Source organism: Triturus cristatus, chromosome 2_1, assembly GCF_964204655.1.
Source record: "Triturus cristatus chromosome 2_1, aTriCri1.1, whole genome shotgun sequence".
Lineage (NCBI taxonomy): Eukaryota > Metazoa > Chordata > Amphibia > Caudata > Salamandridae > Triturus > Triturus cristatus.
The window spans coordinates 176967521-176994666 of record NC_140581.1 but is presented as its reverse complement, the minus strand read 5'-3'; the positions used below and the strand labels follow the sequence as shown (position 1 = coordinate 176994666).

At 41.5% G+C, this 27146-nt stretch overlaps 1 protein-coding gene across 7 annotated transcripts in view; it reads left to right on the top strand.

Annotated features, from left to right (window-relative positions):
• PIAS2 (protein inhibitor of activated STAT 2) overlaps positions 1-27146 on the top strand; it is a 451007-nt gene that overhangs the window by 323073 nt on the left and 100788 nt on the right. For 4 of the 7 annotated variants that reach the window (XM_085629369.1, XM_085629360.1, XM_085629401.1 and 1 more), the window contains exons 9-11: positions 590-750; positions 15962-16095; positions 25248-25416. In XM_085629369.1, the coding sequence (XP_085485495.1) occupies positions 590-750; positions 15962-16095; positions 25248-25416 (464 nt within the window). Of the gene's footprint in view, positions 1-589; positions 751-15961; positions 16096-25226; positions 25417-27146 lie in introns of all 7 variants that reach the window. The other 3 variants (XM_085629352.1, XM_085629375.1, XM_085629383.1) reach the window with 1 other exon arrangement.

Here is a 27146-nt window from a genome sequence, read left to right as displayed (position 1 = left end):
AGAGGGCAGTGAGTAAGCACGTCACAATGAGAATATGTCTCAAAGGCTCCTTTTCCTTAAAATTACTGCAATGGGCCATCAAGTTGGTTTTGAAATGCGTGGAATCGGTGGCACTATGGGCATCTACATTAGGTATTGGGGTGCCTAGTCTTAATAGCAATACAAGAGTGTGGCTGTGGCTCACTTCAAACTTCCCACAAGTCTTGATTGTCTGTGTCCTGTGTCCATTAGAAAGGAAGAGTCCTCGCCTTTGACATGTGGGACAGGCTTGATATAATTGTTTACCAGACAGAAAAGTTAAATATTTTGATATGGGTTTTTCACCCTTGAAAATTGAAAGGATTGGTTTATCTCCAAAGCCAGGACTTAAATAGATTCATCTTCTCTTGGCTAGTGTATCACCCACATAGCTATTTCATTGGTGCACTTTTTGTCAGCTTAAAGTACTATGTCTTCTAACCACCGATGTATCTGGATGGCACGTAAATTACACAAGCATCGTTTAATGTATACCCCATTGTGTATAACCATTTTTGTGTGCATGTGTGTGACGTGTGCTACAAAACAATGCCATTTTGTTGTCCTTCAGCTGGGAAAAATGAGGCTGTCCATCCCGTGTCGTGCCATTACCTGCACACATTTACAGTGCTTTGACGCTGCACTTTACCTGCAAATGAATGAAAAGAAACCCACGTGGATCTGCCCTGTGTGTGATAAAAAGGCAGTGTATGAAAGTCTAATTTTAGATGGGTGAGTAACAAGTAACATGTCGGTCTTGTAATCAAATTGAGTTTTTATATTTGCTTAGGAAGAATGAAATGGTACAATAATACTTTAATATTAGAAGGAATCATTTTCAGCAGACATTCCATCTGAGAAGTTTGTCATTTTTCTCTTGTATCTTTAATTGATCAAAGAGCTGTGGGTATTATTACTGATCTCTGATGCCTTGAATATATGCAACCCTTTTATTAATATTTTGACTGTAGCTATATTTCTGACCATGGAGACTTGGGTTCTCAATCAATAAATCAGGGGGTTGTATAGCGTGACTACTCACCTGTAAGGATCTTACGGCACTGAGGGGGAGGAGTAGGGCCTGCTGATCTGTCTGGGCGCCGGGTGTTCAGTCAAAGAGCCAGGTCTTGAGATCCTTCCTCAATTGGGTTAGCAACAGGGAAGTTCTAACTCCACTTTCGCCATTTCATTAAAACATAGTTACTGTAATTGTGCAAAGCCTTCTTATCAAGGAGCTGAAAAGAATAGGATTGATTTTATAATTATTCATTATAGACTTTAAAACCTGCTTTTGAACCAAGCTTAAAAGAAGCTAAAACCTTTTTTAGATGCAGTGTAATTTGTTAATATAGAAAGAGTATGCTCTTTTATGTTACTATAATCTTCTGAAACATAACATAGAAAATGACTTTGATGCTGAAAATCGTCTTTCCTAAAAGCAAAGCAGCAAACGGTTAAGGGAGCCGTGATAGAAAGAAACCCATCAGATTAAATCGTCAGATACAGCCATGCACTTTGCAAAAAAGGTCTTCACTTGAATAATAATGTGTATAGTAGGGAGCATTTGTAGGAAATTGTTATCTTGCAAGCTCTGTTTCTAAAATCTTAATACAATACTCTCACCTTTTTGTCCTGCATATCATTTCCTTATGCAAAATACGTAAATGTAATATAGAAAATTAACTTGTTCTACAACAGCAGCCCCTGAATGAATTTGCACTGTCACATTGCTAATTAGAGATTCAGAAAGCTCATCTGCACCCGTGAAAGGACTCGTCATTCGGCGGACAGTGACAACACCACTCATAAGCTTTTAACATTACAAATATAATTTCAGAATCTTCTTTGTTTGAAATAAATATCTTTCGCTGAGAACATTTTTGTTGTTTGAATTCGTTTTATAGCACTGTATGTTACATAAGCAAAGAAAAATTAAAAAGATAAGGGATGGAAATAAAATAGCATAGACAAAGTAAAGTTTAGGCGCAATAGTCCCAGGCACTGAAGGGGGCTACTGTTCAGGTAGATGAGCATAGAGAAATGCTGTCACTCATAGTGAGACGAGCCAATGGATTAAGTTGTCTGACCCATTGCCCTATATTTTACGTGTGGTAGGCGAAAGAAAAATGTGAAAGATCAGTGGAGGAAGAGGCCTGACTGAAAGCCCCTCCATTTATCTCTTTTTAAGGTATGCTTTGATGGAAACAAAAGGTTTTTGCTAATGCCAGACCTAAGAACAAAGGGGAGAGCACAGAATAATTCCATAATATAGAAAGCATGTAATAATTGTCAAGCAGAAAAAGAGAGAGAAAAAAAGAGGTTGTGATGATCAGGTTAGGGGAATAAGGAGAACCCAGCACAGGTGAAACGTTTTTGCATATCTAAATAGGTGAGTTTAAAAATATGTTTAGAAGAACCAGCCAGCCAGTACCATCATTCAAAGTCCCAGCCAGGTACTACAAAAGAAATGAAACCAGTCATGGCTGGGTGCTACGTCCTTCTCATTTCCTACAACTAACTAACAGAAATAGGAAAAGCAAGTAGAGTGGTAGAATTGCTATAGGGCCTCTGTCTGCCAGACATTACAAGAACATCCTGACTTAACGTATACTTTGAACCCTGCCTGCCTTCTTTCAGCTTTTGATAACCACTCTGAAACTAATCAAGTGCCAAGTTGACGCTCCTCCTCAAACAGTGATTTCAGACCGTTTTACAAGCTCGTCTCCAGCTTCTCATAACTCCTTACAAACTTTGGCTGCATCCAGCTCACATAGCACATAGAAAGAAACACTGTTTTATAAAACTCCTGTGATTTTCTAGCCGTTGAATGAAATTCAGACATCACTAATATCAATTTGGGCAGCCTAAATTCGAAATGTATAGCAATGGAACTGTATTGGCATAATGTATTGTGTGACATAATGGCATGGACCAAGGCCCAGTATTGGTCAGAGAAAGTAAGTGGACCTTTGTTTCAAGAGTAGAAAATGAAAAAAAGAGATGGGTGCCGCTCGTAGGCTTGGATATTTGGTTTCTTTCAATCTGACAATTTCCATCTGGCTCGACGCAGCAGACCGGGGGGTAACGAGGAACGAGTGTTACTCAATCGGGAAAACTCTGGTCGGGACTGCGAGGTCCAGCGGGCCTTGCGCACGGAACATTGCCAGCAGCTGGGGGCCTCTTCCCGATCCCCTCCCCCTGATTATTTTAGGCACGCCCAGTAACGCACGAGCAGGGCGCAGACCGGGGCGAAGCCCGGGCAAAGGGTGGGCCCATTTAAGCCCGTTCAAGCACGGGCAAGACCGGACCGGCCCCCCCCCCCCCCGGCCTTTGCTCATTGGAGAAGAACGAGGCCATGTCATCAAGGGAGATGAGAAGTAAAGCCACGCCATCAATCCCTATGGTTGCAGGTACCCTCGATAGCTTTCTTATTAGGGCTAATTCTGTGGTGAATAACGAACTGAATATCCTGGAAAGACGGCTTTCGGATGGGATTGAAAGCACCAGAAGATCTTCTCTGGGTCTAATGTCAACTGTTAGAGCCCTGGAGAATCTGGATGATTCCCATACTGCCCTCAGGGATAGTATTGATCAAACGATAGAATCTGTCCTGCAAGAACTCGGGACTAGTACATCTTCACGTCGAGATTCGCTTCAGCCTATTCCCGAGAGTCTACCTGCTCCTATTACTGAACCTGCTTTGATTGTTGAAGGTGGGAGTGATTTAAAGATATCCTGTGTACGTGGGTCTCGGGAGGGTGCTGTTCCAAAAAGGAAGGGAGTGAGGAAGCTTAAGGGAGGAAAAAGGGCTAAAATAGATCGCCCCCTTGATAACCCAGCGATCACGTCACTTCCAGCGGATAGTTTGTTAACTCTAAGTTCTAATGTAACTCCCGTTTTACTTGACCCCGTACAAACACCATCGCTATTACAGCCTTTTCCTGTTATTTTGGAAAAGGGGTTTGGAGGGGGGGGGAGACCACTTAACTAACGCCCTCACCAATGTTTTGAAGGAATTTTTTGTCCCCTTGATGGCCAGATTCGATACTATTGATGCTAGGCTTAAAAAAATAGAACTGGTTACTGGGGACATTGAGAATTGCCTGAGGACTAAGGGAAGCATCCAAAGTGTGGCTCCAATAAATATGGTTGATCCCTCTTTGCTTAACTCTACTGGTCTGATAAATTCCACAACAGGAACACAACCTACTCTAGCAGGAAAATCTCTACCTTTACCTAATCCCCCACTTCCTTCTACTGTAACGTCACTACCCTCCCATGGGCAACCTTACTCCGGTGTAAGGAATTCTAACCTGATAGTTAATTCAAACCTAACTAAATCAGGGAAGATTCCGAATGAGATTGGTGGCCGTACTATTCAAGACTTAGGTAGTCTAAGTTGGAAAAATGTAGTAAATCTTCCTCCAGAGGCAGCACCCTATGTAATTATTCTAAGTGGTGTTCCTGAGCTCACTAATTCTGCATTAGAAACCTGTGATTCTTTAAAAAACAAAGTGATCAGCTGGTTGAATACCCACAGACCCCCTCCCCCCAAATATGAGAGGTGATTTGTTGATGGTCAGGAGGGTCACTTGGTTGGGACATACTGTGAAGAAAATGAAGGGCGACTGCATTTTGGTGAATTTTAGAAATCCACAAATTGTCTCTTATATCTGTAATTGGTTGGGTAGTAAGGAAGGTACATCTATTCAACCTCTCCCACTGTCCTTTTTTTATCCCCCACGAAATAATCGTATCCATCTAGGGATTGATGATGAATGGACAAGGGTGGGACCTAGTCGTCAAGGCAGAAGGCACAGGTATATCCGGCACGAGACACCTAATTTAGGTGATTACTCATGCACCAATAGGTACAGCTGCCTTGAGCAGGTAGATTGACTTTGTGGGGAGGACGGCATTGGGGGAGTCGAAGGTGGGAGTCCTCATTTAGCGCAGCCGGGGACACTGATAGTTGCCCCTGGCAGCGGGCATCCACTACAAGGTCACTCATCTTCTGGACTGGTGAACTTAAGAAATGAAGGTTCTTTTTTGCAACCCAGTGATACCCCTCCTGGCCCATCTGTACTAAAAATTCTTTCCTGGAATGTAGCAGGCCTTGGTAACAAGCTGGCCTGCCCTGAATGGGGTTAATTTATAGATCATCATGATATTTGTTTCTTTCAGGAAACATGGGCGAGGGAAGAGCTATTTCTTCTGGGATATGCCTCATTCTCAGTCCCCGCTAGGTGGGGAGGAAAGGGTCGACCGTCAGGGGGTCTAACAATTTGGGTTGCAACCCATTTGGGCTGCAGTGCCAGAGCCTTGGACACAGGGACTGACAATGTTCAGTGCGTGTTTCTGGAGTGGCGGACTGGCTTCAGACTTGCTATGGTTAATGTCTATTTCTAGACTTGTGAGCCTCTCCGCTGAGTCAGGGGCCATCGAAGAGTTATCCACTGTTCTGACTAGAATTCCTGAGGGTGGTATGTTCGTGGTGGGAGGAGATTTTAACTCCCACTTTGAACCTCTTGAAGGGTTGTTGGATGGTACAAATCAGGAGGAGGATGATTTATGGAAAATTCCACCTGTTGTAGGGCCAACGGCAAGGACGTGGGCTCCTCTGGCCGTTCAAATTACATCCCTGACGTTGGCCCATTCGATCAGGGCGTGTAATGGTCGTGCAAAATCCGATAACCCCTCTATGCCTACATTTAATAAGGCTGAGAGGGAGGCACGACTTGACTACATTTTTGTGCAGTGCAGTGCTTGGAACAGATTTTAGGGTGGTTTCTAGGGGAGAGAGCGACCATAATCCCTTGATTCTGGATTTCTCAGCACCAGATGTTTGCAAGGGCAGACTTCGATTGCTCTCTGGTACATCTAGCAGGGTTACCCTCTCTAGTAACAGACGTAGGGTAAGATGGGATAAGTTGGTTGACAACCTCGAGGAACTATCTGAACTGTATGCTAGGGTTAGTCCAGTATTGGTTGATGTGGCTGCCCTTATTGAACAACAGCCTGTGTCTGACTTCTTCGAAAGACTAGGAGATTTCAATAAGTTATTATTTCTTAGTCTCTCAGATATCTTAAGTCCCTCAGGCCCTTGTGGGAAAAGGATACGAAGGAAGCTATCCTGGTATAACAGGACATGCAGACTAGCGAAGAGAGAACTCCTTGATGCATTAAAAAATAACGCAAGTAGGGAAATTATTCAACAAAGGAAGCAAGTATATCGGCAGCTAATCTACCATGCCAAGCTTGAGTGGGGGAACGGGAATTGGGCTAGGTTAACAACAGCCCTAGCGGTTAAGGATGCACGTAAGTTTTGGCAGATTGTGACCACAGGCTCAGTTTATCCCGACCCAGCAGTAATGCCGAACATTGCTGCAGAGGTATGGGAAGAACATTTTAGCACTCTGTACAAGGGGGACAACTCCTGTTTAGAGGTCCCTCCAGGTGATAGATTGATGAGTTGCCTCGATGGTTCAGAAGTGATCACTTTTACCCTGGGTGAGGTCCAGGTTGCTATATCTAAACTTCCTGCGGGCAAAGCACCAGGGTTGAATAAGGTCCTGGGAGACCTTTATAAACATGAACCCAGGGTTTGGGCGCCCTATCTACTAACAATATTTAACGCTATTTCTGGTGGTATGGCGGTCCCTGCCACTTGGCTGGCAGCAGAGGTAGTCCCTATTTTTAAGAAGGGGTCGCCTCTGCTACCAGCCAATTACAGGCCAATCAGCCTAATCGATGTAGACCAGAAACTCTTTGCAAGGCTGATTTTGGATCGCCTGCTGGATTGGATAGAGGACTCTGAGATTCTAAGTCAGTATCAGGCGGGCTTTAGAAAGAGTGTATCCACTATTGACCAGATTTTTAGACTGGCTATGCTTTTTTGAAAGACGGCTAAGGTCGAGGGCGGCTTACTATATATTGTCTTTGTAGACCTGCGTGTGGCCTATCGATTTGGTTCCACGCAGGAAACTTTGGAATGTTTTACGGGACTTAGGAATACCAGCCCCTCTTCTGGATATCATAATACGACTCCATACTCACAATTTCGCAAAGGTCAGGTGTGGGAGAGAAGGCAATTTGTCATCTAGCTTTCCCGTTGACAGGGGGGTTAGGCAGGGTTGCGTTCTGGCGCCAACCCTGTTCTGCCTCTACGTAAACGGAGTTATCTCCCACCTGAACGCGGTCCCTAACAGAGATGCACCAAAGCTTGGTGGTACAAGGATATCAGCGATTATGTTCGCTGATGATACCCTTTTACTCGCTAAAACACCAATGGGTATCCAGCGAGTTCTGGAGGGTTTTGTCTCGTTTTGTTATGACCGGGGGCTGGAAATAAACACGGCCAAGACGAAATTTATGATTTTTAATCCTCCAAAGACATCCCGCCCAAATCCTGTCATAGACGGTGTGAGCCTGGAAAGAGTACAGACGTTCGAGTATTTGGGTTTGACTCTTAATGAAAATATGACCTGGGCTCAACATCAGACTAAATCCCAATTTAAGTTAATTCAAAAGGCGGGGGGGATTATTAAACTGTGGAATAAGTCCACGACAAAACCCATTGGGCCCCCCCTCGAAATCTACAAAATGCAGGCACGTGGAGCAATAATCTATGGTGGTGAATTGTGGGGACACAAGTGTGCCCCTGCAATTACTGCCACGGAAAACAAGTTTCTTAGGCAGTTAGTTTCCCTGCCTATTAGTTCACCCCTTCTTCCCCTCAGGCTTGATCTGGGAATAAGATCATTAAAGGAGGAACTGGGCCTGAAGCCTTTAACTTTTTGGAGGCGCCTATGGGTAACCCCTGAACTTTTTAGCTATAGGCAAGAGCTTAAGGAATTATTAAAAATCCCAAATATATGGAAACTCCCCTGGCTAAAATATATAAAGCAGGAATTTGAGAGGTTGGGTTGCCCTTTACTGTGGACAAACCCGGAAGAGGCTTGTAGAAATTTATCGCGTAAAGACCTGGTTAACATGTACTATGACTATAATCTGTTTGCTTGCTTATTGAATGACCAAATGGGGACAATGTCCAGTACATTCATAGCAACGAAAGATTATTATAAGATGGAGACTGTTTTGGATGACATTAGTCACATTGGTATAAGGAAACTCTTTCTCCTATGGAGATATAACTCCCTACCAATAAGAGCCCTTACTAGTAGATGGCATCCATCTACCAGCAAAAACTGTCCAGCCTGCACTGAGGAGTTGGAGAATGACATCCATGTTATGTTCTTCTGTCCTTCCTACTTGAAGCCCAGGAAGAAGTGGATCATTCCCCTATGTAGGAATTGGGGCATTAGGCATTGCTTGCTCTCTTATCGAATATTAAAAACTGACCTATCCCCATTAACTGTTTTTGCTGTAAGTAAATTTTTAGCTGCCATGTGGAATATTAGAAGAAATTTTGTGGTAAAATGAGACTTGGTGCATCAATGTTTAGCTCTAGGTGCATGAAGCCTACTAATGAGGAGTGGGATTTCCAGTGATTTTTTGTATAAACGTAGAAATTGCTATGATTAATAATTGTGATGGGAAAATGTATTTTAGATTTTATACCATAACCTGTAATGATTTGTTTGGTAATGTATTGCGATTTCTTTTATGACATTTTTAAGTCGAAATAAAGAGAATGAATGAATGAATGATTTCTGAGTTGATCCAAGGTGAGAAAGAGATTTTACATAAATTTGACTCTATATTTGTTACTGGTTTGGCGGGATTTGGTGGGTTGCCACGTTCCTGTGATCAGGCTGTTGATGTCAAGCTGTTCTTACCACTTCTGCTCAGCAGGAGCATAGTCTTGTCAGCATTAAGTTTAAGAAAGTTGTTGTGCATCTAGGAATAAACAGAAGACAAACCACACCCCAAACAAGCTATTGTCAATGACAGAATTCTGAAAAGGCGGATCAGAATTTGTGTAACATATAAATAGCAGTAGAAACTGAAGGTAGAGGAAAGAGATGAATGATAAGGAACCAACTCCAACTCAAGGTAACTAGGAACTTAAATACACAGACATGAGCTAAATAACAGTACTCAACTGTGTCTACAAAAAGTTAAGACAATGAGTTTGTACAAAGAGCTGTTCTAAAGCAAAGCCTTTCCAATAGGGCCTTTTGACTATGTTGATAACTGAGTTAGCTCAGAGAAGATGCCATTTAGCGAGCAGAGCAGCTACTTACTGGTTTCTAGCATATTGCTGGAACATTACTCAATGCATACGTCTTTCACCTTCACGCTCTAGGTCCACATGCTGCTGTCAGTGGTTTGTCCTTAACTGTTAGAATCCCTAAAGTTTTGACGATGTCATGCTTGGACTTAAACACAGACGTCTTCCAGAACACATCATAATAATGCCTTCTTAACTGCATCATATAATCAAATCAGATGCTACAAGTCACCATGCCCCTGTTAAAGAAAAAACAGGTCAGGCCAAACATTCCTACATCGCGTTCTTCACTCCCTAGTCACTCAACAGATGAGCACTAGGTCTTCAAGAAGGCTTTTCAAACCTATCTGTTTGCATCCCAGTCTGATACTGGAAGCTGCTCCAGCAAACGCGACAACAAAGTGAACCACCGAACGAACAGACTTACAAAACAGCATTGGATACAGAAAATGCAACATAAGTTGGATTGTTATAGTGAAATTTAGACTGTTAAATTATTTTCCAATAAGAAAACAATTCTGCACTACAGAATGATATTGTGTCAGGAGCAAGGCTTTGCTATTGAACATTCAGACATTGTGGCCCTGTGCTCCATATCCCCCTGAGCCAAGTCTTTTCCAGGGGTCTGGAGGCTGATGGTGTTGTCTGGCAAAAGGCTTTGCTCTCATGGAGGCTGCACTTCATGTGATTAACCAGGAACTACATTTCCCAGGAATCCCAAGCTCTTATGAGGTGTGGAGATGACAGCAGCTGTCTTGAATTGCCAGGTATACCTTTCCTCAGTTTCACAGAGTCCTTGCTAGGCAATTGAATTACTGTGTGACTGCAGACAGGGCCCTTTGTTGGAGATTTGTGATGTATGCTAAAGGAACAATATCTTCCTTAGGGTTTGCAGAGAAGGCATCTATATTACAAAGAATCATTCTTGAAGCCAAATCGTTTGGGAAGATGCACTTTGAACTGTCCTTTGAATTTAAACTTATATATTCAAGGACGTGGAACTAATTTCAGTCTTTTGAAATTTATTTGTGAAGGGACAAAAAGGATTTTGTCCGAAAACCATTGATTATACTATATGTAAGGACTGTGCCTTTAAGTTACAAGCTGTATTTAGTAATTGACACATCTGTCATAAGGTTTAATAACGAATGCGAATTATGAGCAAATGTAAATTATTTTTCAGTTGCGTATACAAATCAGAACCTAATTCAATTAATCTCAGAATGATCATAAATATAAAGTTAGAGGTAAGTATGTCACTAGGGAGTGAGTTTGACCAGCATTTTAGGAGCCACTTATGTCTTGTTATAGTTCAGTTGAAGAAAAGCCTGCTTCACACTAAAGACGCAAATAGCTGGTCACACAGAGCTATCCTAAAGGTATCTTCTTTCACTGTTAAAGTCAGATGTGGGATTTTCATGGCAGAGTATTGAAAGCTTTCCTATTAGCCTGTGGAAAACCTTTTAGTCTGTAGAGATCTATGCCCAGGAGAGTGATGAGGTGGAGGGAGTTATCCAGTGTCTCTGTTTTCTCTCTTATCCGGTTTCCCTTTCCCTGTCTACCATTTGTCACACATATCCTATGTATGGTCAGTTGTGGTGAGAAGTAGGAAGATGCATCGTTCCCATTGGATCCCAAGCACTCTTAGAGCTTTATGACATATTGAAATGCCTGAGGTTAGCTGCTGATTACCTCACATGGCCACAGGGTCTGTAGACTTTTACAAATCACTGCATTTCCCCCACCCTTCTCCTACTGACTGTGAGAAGTTGGCCTGATGTATGATGTCACTAGTTCTAGTGTACACCTTATATCAGTCAAAACAACCCTTATGGTGATTGGTTGTAAAGTCAACCTTATAGACCAGCTATCCTAGTGGTAGCATGGACAAGAGCAGTCTTAGGCTAAACTCTGAATGGCATGTGAAGCCAGCTGTGATACCATATGTAATCCCTTGAATACCGAATGGAAGGACACCACAACAGATATATATATAAAATAAAGTGTATTTATTCTAGTCAAACCCTCAGCACTCTTTATGAGATTCGAGGTAAGTACAACACAGTCTTATTTATGCATACATTAAGTCACACAGGTAAGTAATACAGTTAGGCCCTATGGGCCACGCAAACCATATACTAAAGAAGTGGTATAAGGACCACTGTCACAGAAATAGGATAGGCCTAGGCCTAGGGAATCGCTGGGGCTACACTACACTACCAACAGTTAGGAAGTGGGAGGCCCACGGGATTCAGATGCAGAGTGGAAACACTCACGCGTAATGCGTATAGTCGATAGAAATAGTACAGTTTTGAAATAAGCAGTTTAAGGACACTTCTGGAGCAACTAGAAAGTCGAGACTCGGAAACTAGACCCTAGGATAGTCACTACCCTTGTGAGCACCGAAGTACCCAAGTTACCTAGCCCACGGGCTGCGGGTGCATAGGTGTGAACTTGCGTCGGGTTTCGTCGTGGACTTATATGGATGCCTGAAGGAAAGTTGCTGACAGGCAGTCAGTGCAGAGTGTCCGGTGGATCCCAAGGCTGGGATCAAGAAGGAAGGGTACCTGCAAGCAGAAGGGACAGAGTCAAGGTCACTAGCCAGTGACCACGTGGAACCAGGAAGGAACCAGGCGATGTCGTGAAGATTGCAGGTGAAGGGTGAAGCTTGTCGCTGCAGCCACGGGTACCAGGAGACGTCGAGGACGACCAGGACCAGGAGTCGAGCTGTCCCACGAAGGCTCTTGCTGTCGGCGGCGTCGAAGTCGAACTAGGACTCACCAAGCCTTGGCAAGCGGAACCCACAAAGAACGGAGGACTTGCTTCTGGTGCAGACCAGGAAGGTCTGGGGTGCTTCTCTTTTACAAAGAAGTGGGAGCCAGTCTGGAGGAGCCAAACCAGCAGTGAAGATTTCAAGGTGTGTCGTCACAAAGGCCGCTAGCCAACGGGCAAGCAACCGGACAGACGCGGCAAGCAGGAAAATGCAGAAGAGCCCCACGCAGGACTCGTGGAGTGTGGGGGGCTGATCTTCGGTGCAGATGGTGCTTGGATTTGGGGCTTCTCAGTCCCCGGTGCACAACTTCGAGGGTACCTCAGAAGCTGCGCTGGAAGATACTCGCCACTTTTCCCAGGTAGCCGGTCCCACGTCTCTCGTCGCCTCCACGCATCTCAGCTCGGCTGTGGATGTGGATCAGGGTCGGAGAAGTCTGGAAGTCAAGGCTCTGGTCGGGCTCTGCAGTCGGTCCCTCGTAGAACTTCAGCAAAGCAAAGGGTAGTCTCTTGATGGTGCCTGTTTGCACAGGGTAGCCACTCCTTGGCCACAAGGGAGATTCTTCAGACTTCTTCTTTCGTCGAATGTCGAAGGTCCAGAGTTTCTGTTCAAGTTGCAGGTTCAGGATAATCTAATCTCCTGGGGCCCAGCTACCACTCTTATACTAATCTGGGGGGCTGGGTTGCCTGCTAGGTCACGCCTTATGGGTGGGACCTGGGAGGGGGGTGGTTACACCCCCTTCCCTTTGTCCAGTTTCGCGCCAGGACTGGGCTGGAGTGCCCCTGCACCGGTTTGAACTGGACTATGCATGGGACACCTTGTGTGCCCCAGGCATGTCTCATTCCTTTCAGCCCTCCCTGCCCCAATACACTAAAGTCTGTCTGGGGAGGTGCTAGCACCTCCCCAAGCAGGAAACCTATTGTCCAAGCCTCCCTTGCCGGGATCACTCCCAGCAGCAGGAGGTCAGACTCGTGTCTGTGGCAGCAGCATCCATTTTGTGATGCTGAGGCTTTGGTTAGAGTTAAACAGCAAAGTAGGATTTTAACATGTCTCTCCCTCTAGAAGGGAGGAATAATATCCTCATCACCAGAAATGGTATGGGGGTATTAGTCCAAAGTGTTAGACACCTTACACGACATGTTTTGATAAAGCCAAACCATAGTTACCATAACCGTTTAAGATTATAAGGCACTTTAAGAGTATATGGTAGGCTATATCATAGAACAGCTATAAGGACATGGTTCCGAAAGCTGTAGACAGGCTCAGCTGATGCTAGAGCACCATCTCACATGTTACCAAGCACTCTACCTCCAGGATTGTGTAGGCCTGCCATAGGAGTGGCTGATAGGTACACATGTGTCTATTTTAAGGGTAGATATAGGTATACTATATCTAAGCAAGGGGTGATTACACGACCTTGCCCCAGCTGAGGGGTCAGCCAGTTGTGTCTGATTGGAAGGCCAGGCCAGGGGTGGCATAATACATGCTGCAGCCCCTGGGAGGCCTAGGGTACACCTATGCCCTGGGTACCTAGGGTACACTGTACAGGGTCCAATAAGGTGATCCTTACCAATTGTGTATGTACCTAGGGTACATGGAGTCAATTTTAAAGAGAGAGCAGACAGCCTGAGACCCTGAATGGCAGGATCTCAGGCCAACTAAGTCGAAAAACCAGCTAGACACTAGGCAAAAAGTTGGGGGTAACCATAGTCAGATATCCACCTTCCTACACTGACTATTCCAACTCACCCATAATTTTCCTTTCATGTTCCCCCTTCCCGTAAAAACCCAAAACACGAACATCAAATGTCCTCGAGTTTGAGTGACAATAATAATATTTTATAAGAAAAATTAAGCAACAGTGAAACATGAACGTAAAATGCAATGACCAATATTAATTTAGAAAAGGGTCAAAACTCGAAAATGTATGCAACTAGAAACTAGGTAATTTGAAGGACAAATATCTCTTTGGCCATTTGGTTTTAGATGGTTAGATACAAAGCACAGATATTCCAAAGGTGTGAATAACAGTCTTTTGAGGTATGAATTTCCTAACTATTGTGTTATAAGTTGAACTGAATGGAAATATTAAATACCAAAAATAATAATTATATCAAAAATGCCTACTAAATGGCCTCAATGTACCACGAACTGGCACTTGAGATTTGGTGCTAAGGTATTGAGGCTAGAGTAAAGTCATTTGAATGGTTGAATGCTGCTTCTCTGTGATAATTCTGCTGGAATTTTGAGTTGTTGCTTTCATGAATAATCAGGGCAGGTTGCCAGTGATCTGCTCTATCCAAAATATAAGTACAGTCCTTATAAGACCAGTTCATTCCTCACAACTGTTCCTAGTATAATTTGGAGGATTCTACCCCTCCACATAATTTGTAGTTGCACACCCAGCAGTAGCTACAGCTGGAGAGACACAACCATGTTCGAATCATAGCATTCACCTGAAAAAAGACACCTGAAGCCAAGAAACATTCCATAATGGACACAGGCTCTGTTTCCCTCTGTTTATCAAAAAATATAGCCTAGCTAAATGCCTATAAATCAAACAGTCGAAACGTAAACCAGTTTTGAAGAATTCTCCATTTTAGCTAGAAGTACACTTATGTCTTAATAATTAAATTAGGCACCACCATTTAGAAATTAGATGTTCAGAGTTTTAGCTATTTGTTCTGTACATAAGTACACACTTCGGTAATTCTTACTTTGAGTTTCACTAAATCACAGGAGCTTTTCTGTTTTGTAAGTGTTAAAAGGCATTTATCAGCAACTACTTCATATTGAAGCCACCTAACTGTACTGACAGTATGTACAACTATAGTTAGTTTTACAGGTGGAAAGTTATTCAATCTTAAACCCTTCCAGTGTCTAGGTGCTCTGACTGCTTGTCAGGGTAGAAGTGCAAATTCAAGAGCTGCATGGAAAACAACAGGAATGACCTTTTAAACAGAGCTTACAGGAATTGAAGCTTCAGACCCGGTATAAATTAAAACCTAAGCATCCAAAAAGTATTTTTTAAGAAGGACAGATGGAATTATCTTCAATTTCTTTTCTGTATTCTTTTGTAGCTGTGACCTGATATTCTTTTTAGTAGTGCATTTGTTAGCAAACTGCTTAACCTCAGGACCATTTCTCAGTGGGCTTTGAACTCAGACTTCCTTTTCCAAACTCTTAGACAGTTGGGTCTTAGATTTGCTGTTACAAACCCTGCCTAGCAGGTTTCCTGAGGTTAGTTTTGAGAGATACAGATCTTTTTATGACCTATTTCTGTGCTTCCTTTCCGACTATCATTTTAAGGGCCATGTATCCATAGTTTTAATCCATGATGCCGGAAAAGTCACGGTAAAGTTGCAGTAGCATAGCCCATAGTCTCTTTTGCTCATGTTCCTATTGTTTGTCTCTTTATCCTATTTGTTTGTCTCCTTTGACTTCGAGTATAGTTCTGCCCATGTGGTAGCGCTCTTCTGACTTTGGCTTCAAAGATATCTCAAAATTGACTGGCTGTTTTTGACTCATGATTTGTTGTCATTCTATGCATTGCCCGATAGCCAAGTACAGGTTGGTTGTTGTTGGTGTTATAAATGGTTTGAAGGCTTTAATGCATTATCTAGATAGTATTGTTCACGTGTGAAGGTAGTTTCTAGCAAAGTTTATCCACAAGGATAGTGTGAATAAAATATTTTTTTCTGGCATATATGTCCTCTGCCAGGCCATTTCTGAACTTGCTCCACAAGTTAAAAATAGGTTGAAAAGATACAGATAGGTAATTGTGTGACCTGACTGGAATATGCATTTATTTCTGTAGTTTCAACCTTGAACTAAGTTCTGACTTTGAAAGATTATTGGGGCGATTTATAAGATCTATTCATAGAAAAATGTAAGAGCTTGAAAACATTGTCCTTGTGTAATTTGTTATAAGCAAAGAACAGCATGTGTTTTCTTCCATTTTAACTATGAATATTTTGCAGGCTTTTTATGGAAATACTAAGTCAGTGCTCTGATGCAGAGGAGATCAAATTCCAGGAGGATGGTTCTTGGTTTCCAATGAAGCAGAAGAAGGAAGGTCTGAGTGTATCAAGCACACAGTGCCCTAAAGTTGAAAGTAAGTTTACTTAAATCTTCTGCGTGGCTTTTGAAATTGACATTTGACATAACGTGTGGCACCACATCATGTACACAATATGGCTCAGAATCACATAATAAGCGTTCGCAACCTCAACAACACATCCATACGCTCTCACTAATCTTATGTATCAACCATCCTAAAGAAAATGTTACCGCACCTTCATGCACAAAGCGCATGCATATAGCACTGCCCCAAAGCAACATAATGAGTAAGGAATGCCTCAAAACGTATTAGCCTCCTGACCAGAGTAGTGTACAACCATACATTCCCTCTGAAAGAAATGAAGTGCACACATATCTACGCAGTTGACTACATTGTTCATTTGCCAAATGTCGAGGAGATCTGTTTGCAGGAGGCAGAGTAATAAGTAAATCAAAAATAATCTGAACCGTATATGTACTCCGTGGGGAGTGCCACTGTGTAATGTATAGTGAGTTGCTGGATCCAAAGACTCGAACAAGGCACCTGGGACCCTTTGGCTCTGTATTGGCCAAGCAGATCCCAGAAACAATGGTAAGCATTTTGGATCCACAAATCTCATTTGAGATCAGCTGATTTTTGTTGTTGTTGTTAGAACCAACTTTATTAAGAGATTTGCGTCAGGACACATTATAGCACAGTTGAAAAATGATTGATGCACATGCACAGCATAGCAGGAGTTCAGTAGATTTCAAACAAAAAATTGGAAGTCCTTGGTGCTCGTGTGAGCACAAGGACAGGAAGACTGTGCACAGGCCATGACCAAAAGCCGCAGCATGGACCACGAATCTGCTGTGCTTGTCCACAGGCAACGTGCCGTATCATTTGGAGGTAGTGTCTAGTTGTAGGGCATAGACACAGCAGACGCCGTGTTTCCTAAGTGCTTAGCTAATACAAAGTCCGTTCACAGTGTGGTTTTACTCTGGACAGGGGCCAGATATTTTTTTTTTTTTTTAAATTACCTGAGCTGAAAAAAAGTTGTTAAAGATAAGTTACTTTTCTGAACTTAAAAGAGAATTTAAACTTGTTAAAAAAAATGTAGGAACTCACATCAATTCTTAAACTGATGGGATGTTATGGTTAGGAAACAAAATCTAAAAACATCGAATTAGATAGTTATGGTACACCGCCCAACAGCTTTTGCTTGTAACCTCACATGATGTCATATGAACATTGACAAATAATCATTGAAAACTATTGATTAAAGAAATGTTATGACATGTTATAACCAAACCGACATTTTTCAAAAAATGAATAACGCATAATCTCTCTCTCTCTGACAGATTTATGGCAAAGGATAAATACACTTTTATATCGATATAGCTATCTCTATATATACCTATGTGTGTATAATATAATAGGTTTAGGTTTGAAAATTAATAGATGCGAAATGTATAGCTAAAGCTGTAGGTGTCTGTTACAGGTATAAAAAAGAAGGGGGTGGAAAGCTAACCCAAAATTACATAATTCCAGCGCCCCCTCTTTTTTAACACACCTTTGCTTTACCTATATATTTCATATTTATCTATTTATACACCTAAATGATAGTAGTAATATAAATGCGATATAGAGTAGGTATAAAGGAAAAGGGAAATCTGGTAAAATAGCAGACAAAGAGAAAACGGACAATATATCTATATAGATAGATAGATAGATAGATAGATAGTTAGATAGATTTGTATAGAGAATAGGTAGAGTGTGGAAATTTTAAGATTCTCTGTTCTCTTGTTTTTTATTTTTACTATATTAGCGTCTTTATATCCTATTTACATTGCTGCTAACAGGCCAGGTGGTTGTTTGTGACGTTTTATGTATCTAAAAGTTAATACAAAGTTAATAAAAAGACTTCAACTACAAAAGTTCTCTTATGTGCGATTACATATCAGATTAACCTTACCGCTTCCACTGTGAATGTAGTGTCATTAATTGGTTTCATTATGTGTTGTTGTTAAATTACATTTCACTACAAGTTGTCATTAATTGGTATCAATAATTTGATGTGATAAGGATTGCATTTAGTGTGTGGCCAACCCTGCAGCGCAATACTGAATGCCGTGCTTGTGGGTGTTAGCTGACTGCGATGAGGTGGGTGCAGGTATTGGCCAAATGCCTGGCCCTGTGCCCAGTCCTGCTGCAGCTTGCCAAAGGCAGTGCAAATCAGTGGTTGGTCACCTGTGGAGGGTGGGGCCCATGTTTCGCCCATGTTTCGCTTGGCCTGTGGCCATCCCCGCTGCATTGTGACCAACTCTCCTGAGCTGGCCAGCACCCGCATCCCACAGCCTTCAGATGTGCACTGCTGTGGTTTCGCCACAGGGACTGCGCTTCAGTCAGTCCATGCGCCCAAACCACTGCTGACATCAACCCCTGTAGGCCCTGCACCCAACACACAGCATGCTGCCAATCCCCACTGCTTACAGCTTTCGGCCATGTGCAGTGGGGTTGGTTACATGGCCGTGGCTCTGGCTAGCCACTTGTGGCTGTTGGCCAAATACGTGTATACAACAATAGGGCAACCCACTTAACCCCAAGGGATTGGGTATAATATGTCAATACAATAATAAACCTTGAGGATTTATTCAACTTCTATTAATAAATTAAATAGTCACCGTAGTGCACTTCCTTTAAAAAAAAACTCAGAAAAAGAGAGAAAAATACAAAAAAGCCACAGTTCGTTCTTTTGTATTGTTTTTTATCTGAAATTAATCTTTTCTTGATTATTTTAATAACTTTCATTGATTTCATACAAAAAAGTAAAGGAATATGCAATTTATATTTGAACACTGGCAACATAAAACTACTGTCTCAATCCGAAACCTAAGCAGTAGTTACTGACACTTTTTCAAATATGCACCATCCACAGTTGGTCATATGACACAAACCATTGGTTTAAACAATTGTAATATATGGAAACATCAAATGGAAATTATTTGCATCAAAGAAGTTTCACAGCGTCGACGTTTCGGTCTCCTATCTGGAAGCTTAATCCCCGAGACCATCCTCAGGACCAAAGTTGCACCATGTATCTATTATAAAAATATACATACATTAAATAACACAAATTTATAACACATACCAACATCTGAGTTCATCTATTAGTATTGTCAATACACTGAAGGAAGACAGGAAAACAGGTGTATCCCATTTTAACCACCCGATGTAGTGTGTCAGTGCCCAGTCCCCAACACCTATATAGCCACCAAATTTCGAACACGCCCAATTCTACCACAAATGATGAACCAAAAGGAAACACCATACTGTGAATATGTATCAAACACACATAGTTCCACCACAAATAATAAGCCGTAAAGAAACGCCATATTGTGAATATACCTCTCCTATTTAAAAAAGATTTATAAGCACTTACTCCCTCATTAATGCAGAACCTTTTCAATCTCGTTTTTTTATCTCGTTTTTTACTTTTCTCACGGAAGCACTAAATCAAAGAATCAGAAAAAAGGAACAAAATGGAACAAAATCTTCGATACCCATCATCTAAACCATCACTAAAACCAAGAGCGGAACGAGAATCCAACAATGATGTTACCCGCCTTTACTTACACGGAAGCGGCTGCTTTCGTCTGCGCTTCTACAATCTATAACAAAACAAAAAAACAACAAGTCAATCAAGACTCGTCACCTTGTCTTACCTAAGAACTACGAACCCCCTAAGGTGTAAAGCTCACTTCTTTCTCCTCCAAGTCAGCTTCCTCTGTTCAAACAAACAAATCCGAGCAGCAAACTCGGGTTAGGGCGGGAGTTATTTAAAAGGTAGCGTCATGAAGATCGCCACAGACTGATGGAAAACACGTCGGCCATCTTAGAACGTAGCCTTCTTGTCTGTAACGTAAGCATCTAGTACCAAGAATCTATTAAAAGATCAAAAATGTAATCCAAAAATGTAATCCAAAAATGTAGTGTGACACTCCGGGTTGGGTCCAATCTTGACTGTCATACGTCGCCCCATATTAACAAATGTTGACAACTATTGTCAAATAAGCCATACCAGATATGCCTTAGGGGGCGTAACCAATTAATTCAGATCGCAATGCTGTGTATAAAATATTCACTTAAACATGTTGACTTGATATTCGTAAAGATAAATATATTCTCATAACCGTGTTAAGAAAAAGATCATATATAGTAGCCTATGGCAGTTAGTATACATATCGGCCATTTTAACATGGTAAAAAGACAGTTTAAATGCCAATACTTAATAACTCTATCTCCAAATCAAGGGGCTATATTAAGCGATAGTTATAAGCAATCATGGAAAGGCCCTTTTCATCCAATGGTTGAAATATCCAACCAATTGGTTAATCTAAAAGGAGTTGAACAATAGTACAGAGAACTCTCTACATTACACAGGCCGATAGTGTCCCAAATGTCCTAAGGAACTATCATCTTATTTTGTAAAACACAGACGGTATGCCCGCAATAGTCGGTAACTAAAGTCATGGCTCATAGAAAACACAGAATTATAAAAACAAGTCTTATCCTGGCTCAATGGAAACTTCAAATTCCAGAAACACAAGCCTACATACCCCAGCAAAAAGACCTAGGAGGCTATATAGTTCATAATGTCGCCAAAGCTTGCCATTCAATGTAAGAATTTAATCCCATCCCTACTGTTTTAGCAGACCAAATCCACCTGTTTTCCTTCAATGTAAGTAATCGATCCACATTTTGTCTACGTTTTGTGTTTTTCACAGTCTCCAACACAAACCATTTCATATCTGAAGGGATATGCTCTTTTTCTATATAATGTTCCACCAAGGGTGCCGTTACAATTTTGGCCAAATACAGCATTGCTGCTCTAAATTATTTGTTTCTCATTTTTCTCCCTAAGGATCCGCAGATCTTATCCTTGGTTTGGGAATCCAGAGGCCCAGAAAGGTCTCCAGGATCCAAGAAAGGTCTGGGATCCACAAACCCAACAAAGCATTTTCAAATCCCACATTTAAATATATTTTTATTTTAATATTGTTGTGGCTGTCTGAACCCCACTTCCCCCATCCCACTCCCAAGGGCCTGTGGATCAGGTGGGTTCACTCATGCTCTTTATAGTATCCCAATAGGGTGCTCAGTGAGCGGTGTTGAGTAATGACGACTGCATCAGAACTGTTTCTACTGCTGCCAGCCAATCTGAATATGGAAATCTGCAAAGCAAAAAGGAAGAAAAAGCTCCCTAGTCCAATGGGTTTTCTTTATGAAAAGTACTGACCAAATTTACAAGCCATCACAAGCACAATCCTTGAGTAACGTTTTACCTTTGTGCCAAATTTGGTGTAGTTAAATTTTTTTCTGTATGGAAAAGCAAACATTACTATGGGAAATAAAATAGGAAATGCCACTTTTGTGCCATCCCCTCCCCTTTTTTTCCTCTGCCTCCCTTGATGGATCCACACAAAACTTGCTTGAACCCAGAGAGTATGTATTGTACAATGTTATTAAGAAAACAATTAAATTCCTTTCATGTGAAAACTCTGAACTAACAATAACAATTTTAATTAGCGTAATACAAATATACACAGTATCATACTTTAAAATATATTCACACATGCAAAATGGATAGGCTCCGGATAGGGACAAACATACTTTTAGAGGTCAATGAGCTTAGCACTGGCTGAATGACCACGTCAGCTTCAGGGTAAAGAGGGTACTGCAGTATCGTGGGTTGGGGTTTTGGGGGTTTTAACCAGATTTGCTCTGGCTGGGTAGACTGGATCTGACCTACATCATTAGTATGTGTTAGCCAAAGGGATAAGGAGTCACAATGTGGAACAGTCAGTCAGGGAGTGATGTCAGCTTGGTCTTGGTGGCCACTTCGGGAAGAGCACCTACTACGGAACACTGGAAAGTGCACCCTAATTTATAAAGCAAATCTCTCTCAAGTAGGTTAGCAGGAGAAGATGGGTTGAGTAGAAAGGTGTGCTGGTCAGGTACAGGGCCAAGGGTAATGGTGACAGGCTGTGAGACTAGTTGGGAGGCCACAGGCCTTCTGTCTTTGAAGAGCCTGTGGGCCAGCCAGGGATTTGTTAAGGGTAATGAGCTGTCCCCACCTTCGCAGCTACCAAAAGCTAGTTCTGGGACCAACTCCCTCTCCCACTAGCTAGTGCCCAACTGCCTACCTTGGGCCGAATAAGCAATGGCGGCTTTTCCTTCGGACTTCCTTTAAATTAAACTATGAATGGGCAGGCATCACTTCTGTCCCTTTCAAGTTAATGACAGAATGGAATCGGGGATAGTTATGGTTGCATTACTCACTATAACTGTGAATTACAGTTGTGTTTAGATTTTGCATAGTAGCCATACGGTCTAGGAAATTGATAATTTGAATTACTAATATATTTTGGGAAATTTGGAATATCAGCTCAAGTTTTGACATACGTGTCGTCTATTATGATAAGTTTCTTTCGAGCCTTTTTTACCGACTATCAAGTTTATTAAGTTTCTGAAACCACCCCAGCTGTTCTTCATGGGATGAAATGTATCACACTCTCTACCCCCGTTCCATATCCTGTCACCAGACTTTGGATGTTGTCTCTGCTCTTGGAGCTGTTTCTACACCTCAAAAAGATCAAGCAGTGGCCAAGCAGCTGATGTCAGGCTAATGCAAATTAGCCTCCAGGAGCTTTATGCATGGAAAAGGTAACTTTCTGAAAGGTGCTTTTCCTCAATATTTATTAAAAACCCAGCTAAACCAAAGAATTGAATTTTTAATAAATATAAAAAAAATAGTTCTTGAATGGCTTTTAGCTTTTTCCGGTCATAAGTTACAGATTAAAGTGTATAATCTGTAATTTGACATTTTGTAGGATCCATATCTGCCAGTAAAAATCGTTGTTTGAGTTAGTCAGTGGAGGTACATGCTGACTTCAATATCGCACGTGTTTTACTTTGCAATATCAGACACCCTATTTCATGGGCGACAAGGTCTTCTTAGGGGTGAAATTAACATTTAAATGCAGGAGATGGGAATGCCAGAAAGTCATAACCAGCTCTTCAGTAAAAAGTGGGTTTGCAGCACTGGAGAAGGACTAAAGGATATCCAGGGCAGCCTTTTTGAAAGATGGTGGTCTTGCAGTTACTCACTGACCTGGCAGAATATAAGGGAGCTCAGTGAGCATCTTTTGACACCATGGAGGATAGATGTCAAACGATCAGGAAAGCCATTTAATACCACCGAAAAAAATAGGCAGTAGATATCAGCAGCTGCAAATTGGGCATCACAGATCCGAGGAGTTTGGCGGCCACAATTGTATATCTGCTGAATCTATTTGAGAATTGCAGACTACAAAAAGAAATGTATAAAAAGTAACCCCAGTGATGACCAGAAGACCAGGTTTTGTGCAGAGACTGTTGCCATGGTTCAAAGGCATGTTGACTAGATGAAGATCATGGTCAAGGGCCACCCTGTGCCTAGCGTCCACACCGGACAGCTGGAGGCCTTATGCAGAGCATGTTCTGGAGGAAATGGTGGTAGATGCGGTCTGTTGTGCACGGCCTAGGTTTTTGGAGGCATGTGCACACGGACTGGCCAAAGAATATGCACACGGCCTAGCAAAAGGACATGCACAGTGGGTTCTGGGGCCACAAGGGGACTTGGCGCAATTCCTGGCTTGAAGTCAAGTCCTGGAAGTAGAACCAACTGTACATGGTCAAAAACCATATGTATTGTGCTCTGGGTGTAGGAGCTGGGCACATGTCAGCATGAGATGTAAGATACATTTTTTTTTTTTTTTTTTAAAGTAAAAGAAGTACCGAATGGAAGTTATGATTCTGAGAAGATAAAAACAATTTACATTTACACGTCAAGACATTGGCTACAAACCATACACTCCAGTCAGTAGCTCAGCACTACTTTATGTACAGCTTACTCTACTTGGCTACATTCAGTAGTTCTTAAGCAAAGAAGCTGACTTTCAACCAGATCCTCTGGTGGCTGCATATCAGAATATCGCAGACAGAATATTGTATGACATAAATAATGTGCCTTAATGTATAATTTACAAAAATACAGTTGGAGTTATAATGGAAAATCTACATCCAATGGGACAATATTTGTTGTAAACTAAATGTAGGACACAGTACAATATTTGTCGTATGATATTTCTGTAGATGATATTCTGACATACAAACCTGTGCATACAATATTTAACAGCTTCAATGGTATTATCAGTGATGTAATTTGTTTTGTCCTCTGCCATGAGTGAGTCCATAAGCAGTGGAATGGGGATAGTTACATTTGCATTACTCACAATAACTGGTGAATTGCAGTTATGTTTAAATTTTGCATAGTAGCCATACGCTCTAGGAAATGGAAAGTTTGGATCACTAATATATTTTGAGACATTTGGAAAATCAGCACAAGTATTGACATACTTGTGGTGTATTCTGATAAGTTTATTTCGCACCTTTTCTATCGACCTGTATATGTATAATGGTTTGTGAATTGGGCTGCATTTTAATGATGTACTAACTAATCACATAAGTATGTATGTTCTCCAGGATTCTCAAAAATCTCTTTCTTCATAAACTTTAATTGAGGCTGGTGGCAATTTGCTGCCCGCTATGAATGCATCATTCGCAGTCAAAGAGGCCAGTAAACCTCAAACCCTGCTTTTGCTGTCCTAATCTAGGATTAGGACAGCAAAGGAGCCTCTGTCCCTTAAAGGACAGATTCTTCTTTAAAAAATAAATGTCTTAAGATAGGACTCTGAACATACAGCAAAAACATTCCAGCTGGGTGGCTTATGGGATACCTATAGCCACTTAGCATGCATATAATTTGCTAGGCATTGGGCACCTGTACCAGCCAAAGAAATACTTTCGCAGTTTGTTTCAGCCATCCAGTCTCACTCACCAAATACTCAAAGCGTGTTAAAACTCACATAATCAACCAACTAAATGCACACCTCCATACTACTGAATCAGACTCTGGTCCACAATAGAAACTAGTTGAAAAGTCATAATTCTTACTACCAAACACTGTGATGCCATATTAATGTGTGTTAAACAAAGAACATTAACAATAACCACTTCAATAATATCTATATATATATGTTGATGTCCATAGGCATGTTAGACATGTTCTGCAGGTACATTTAATTAATGCATTGTGTGTTTAGCCCAATACATTTTCATCACAGGTTCCACTATTTTCAGCAAGTCCTGTTCAGTGGCATTTGCAAATGAGGTTAACCAGAAAAAAGAAGTTGTTATTGACTTGACAATAGATAGTTCTGAGGAAGAAGAGGAGCCTCCTTTAAAAAAGAAGTGTGTATTCCCAGCGGAAACAAAGGAGAGCCAAACTAAAGGGTAAGTGTTATGTTCATGCTCATAAGACTAACTGTTTTAAATGTTTAGGAAGATATGTCTGGATAAGTCACTAATATGTTTTTGTTTTTTTACAAAGACTGAATTGTTTACTTTTGTATGAAATTAAATGTTTTAGTATTCATTGCAAAAATATTTGAATATACTTTTAGAGAAGAAATACAAATATGGTAGTTCCTTTATAAACTAACATCCAGATATTTATAGAGTAGTTATTGAATTCGTTTAGCCTGTTTATTATCAATCCCTATATAATTTACCAAGGAATATAAAGCGTCATTAAAGTATAGAAATCAACATTGGAATCCAGTTCTCCTAGACCGAAAGTTGATTGCTTAGTGAATAGAGCATGTGCCCTTAATACTGTCACTTGAATGTTCCCTTTTCTCTTTCCCATTCCTTTTAAATAAGTCTGTCTAATCTTAGACATCATTCAGAAAGTTTGGCCCAAATGACTTCAGACCATTAGTGTTTCTAACGCATCACTTAGATAATATTGTGTTTCTTTGTTAGAAGAGTTTCTTTAACAGGATTACTGCAGTCCTCTGCAATGTACAACACAGGGAATGGTAATGGGTTATGCTTGGGTTTCGGTTAAATTAGATCTACTTTAAGAGTTGCCTGTTGTTGTTTAAAATGATGGATATTACGTTTCGTGGAATGGTGCCAGTCTTGAATGACCCAGCTATGTAGGTAGGGAGTGTAATATTTGCGGTATTTGTCAGAAAATTAATCTTCCAGAGTTTTGCTGTTGTGATATGTAGATCTTTTTATGATTGCCTTCATTAAATGTACTGGTTCTTTAGAAGAAGGAAAACGCTATAAATTGTTGTGTGTGAAAGGCATGTGATTTTGAAGGGAAGCTAAGATTTAACAGAGACACAGTGCAGTGAGGGCATGATAGAGCTGATATGGAAAAATCGATTTGACCTGGTGATGAGGTTGTTGCTACATAAACAGCAAGCATTAATGTTGGCATTTTAGGTAGTCCAGAAAATGGGGTTGTGTTAAGTTGAATCTGGGCTTGACCTTCTTAAGTAGATCTCAACATGTGGAGCTAGTATTAATACCGCTGATGGATACGACTAACTGTAGATTTCTTACATTAAAATATCCCCCAGATGCCAGACTGGAACCAGAGCGATAGATTGAGGCCTTCAAAGAGGCCACACACAAATGTTTAAGTGCACTTTCGTCTTCCCCTGGTGTGCCTTTGGGATCGACGGAAACGCAGGGGTCTCCAGTTAGGATACAATAGCAGATCCCTCCCTGGCACCATCTGTCCCCTTAGGACTTGTTATCAGGTCTGTACTGACTCCATAACAGACATCCGACTCAGGGATCCATGCTGCACTGACGCCATTATTGCTGGTAGATGATCGGATGCAGTCGTCCATGTGGATCCTGAACTGATGTCGTCTTGAGCTTGATCAATGTTGCATTATGAAATTGTTAAAGTGCGACCAGTTGTCATGCAGCTTGACTCTAAGCTCTGCTTTGATCTTCTGCCAAAGTAGGGTGCACCACATGATATTGACCACGATCATGAAGTTGAGGAGTCCTCATTCTCTGATGATTCCTTATACCTTGGTTTACAAAACACCAGTGGACTTGATACCTCCCCTGGGTCAGAGCTTCTTTCGCCACATGAGCCAACAGTGAAAAAAGTTTCTCAATTGTAGTGGTGGTTCGGAGGGCAGCCGAGGTACTTT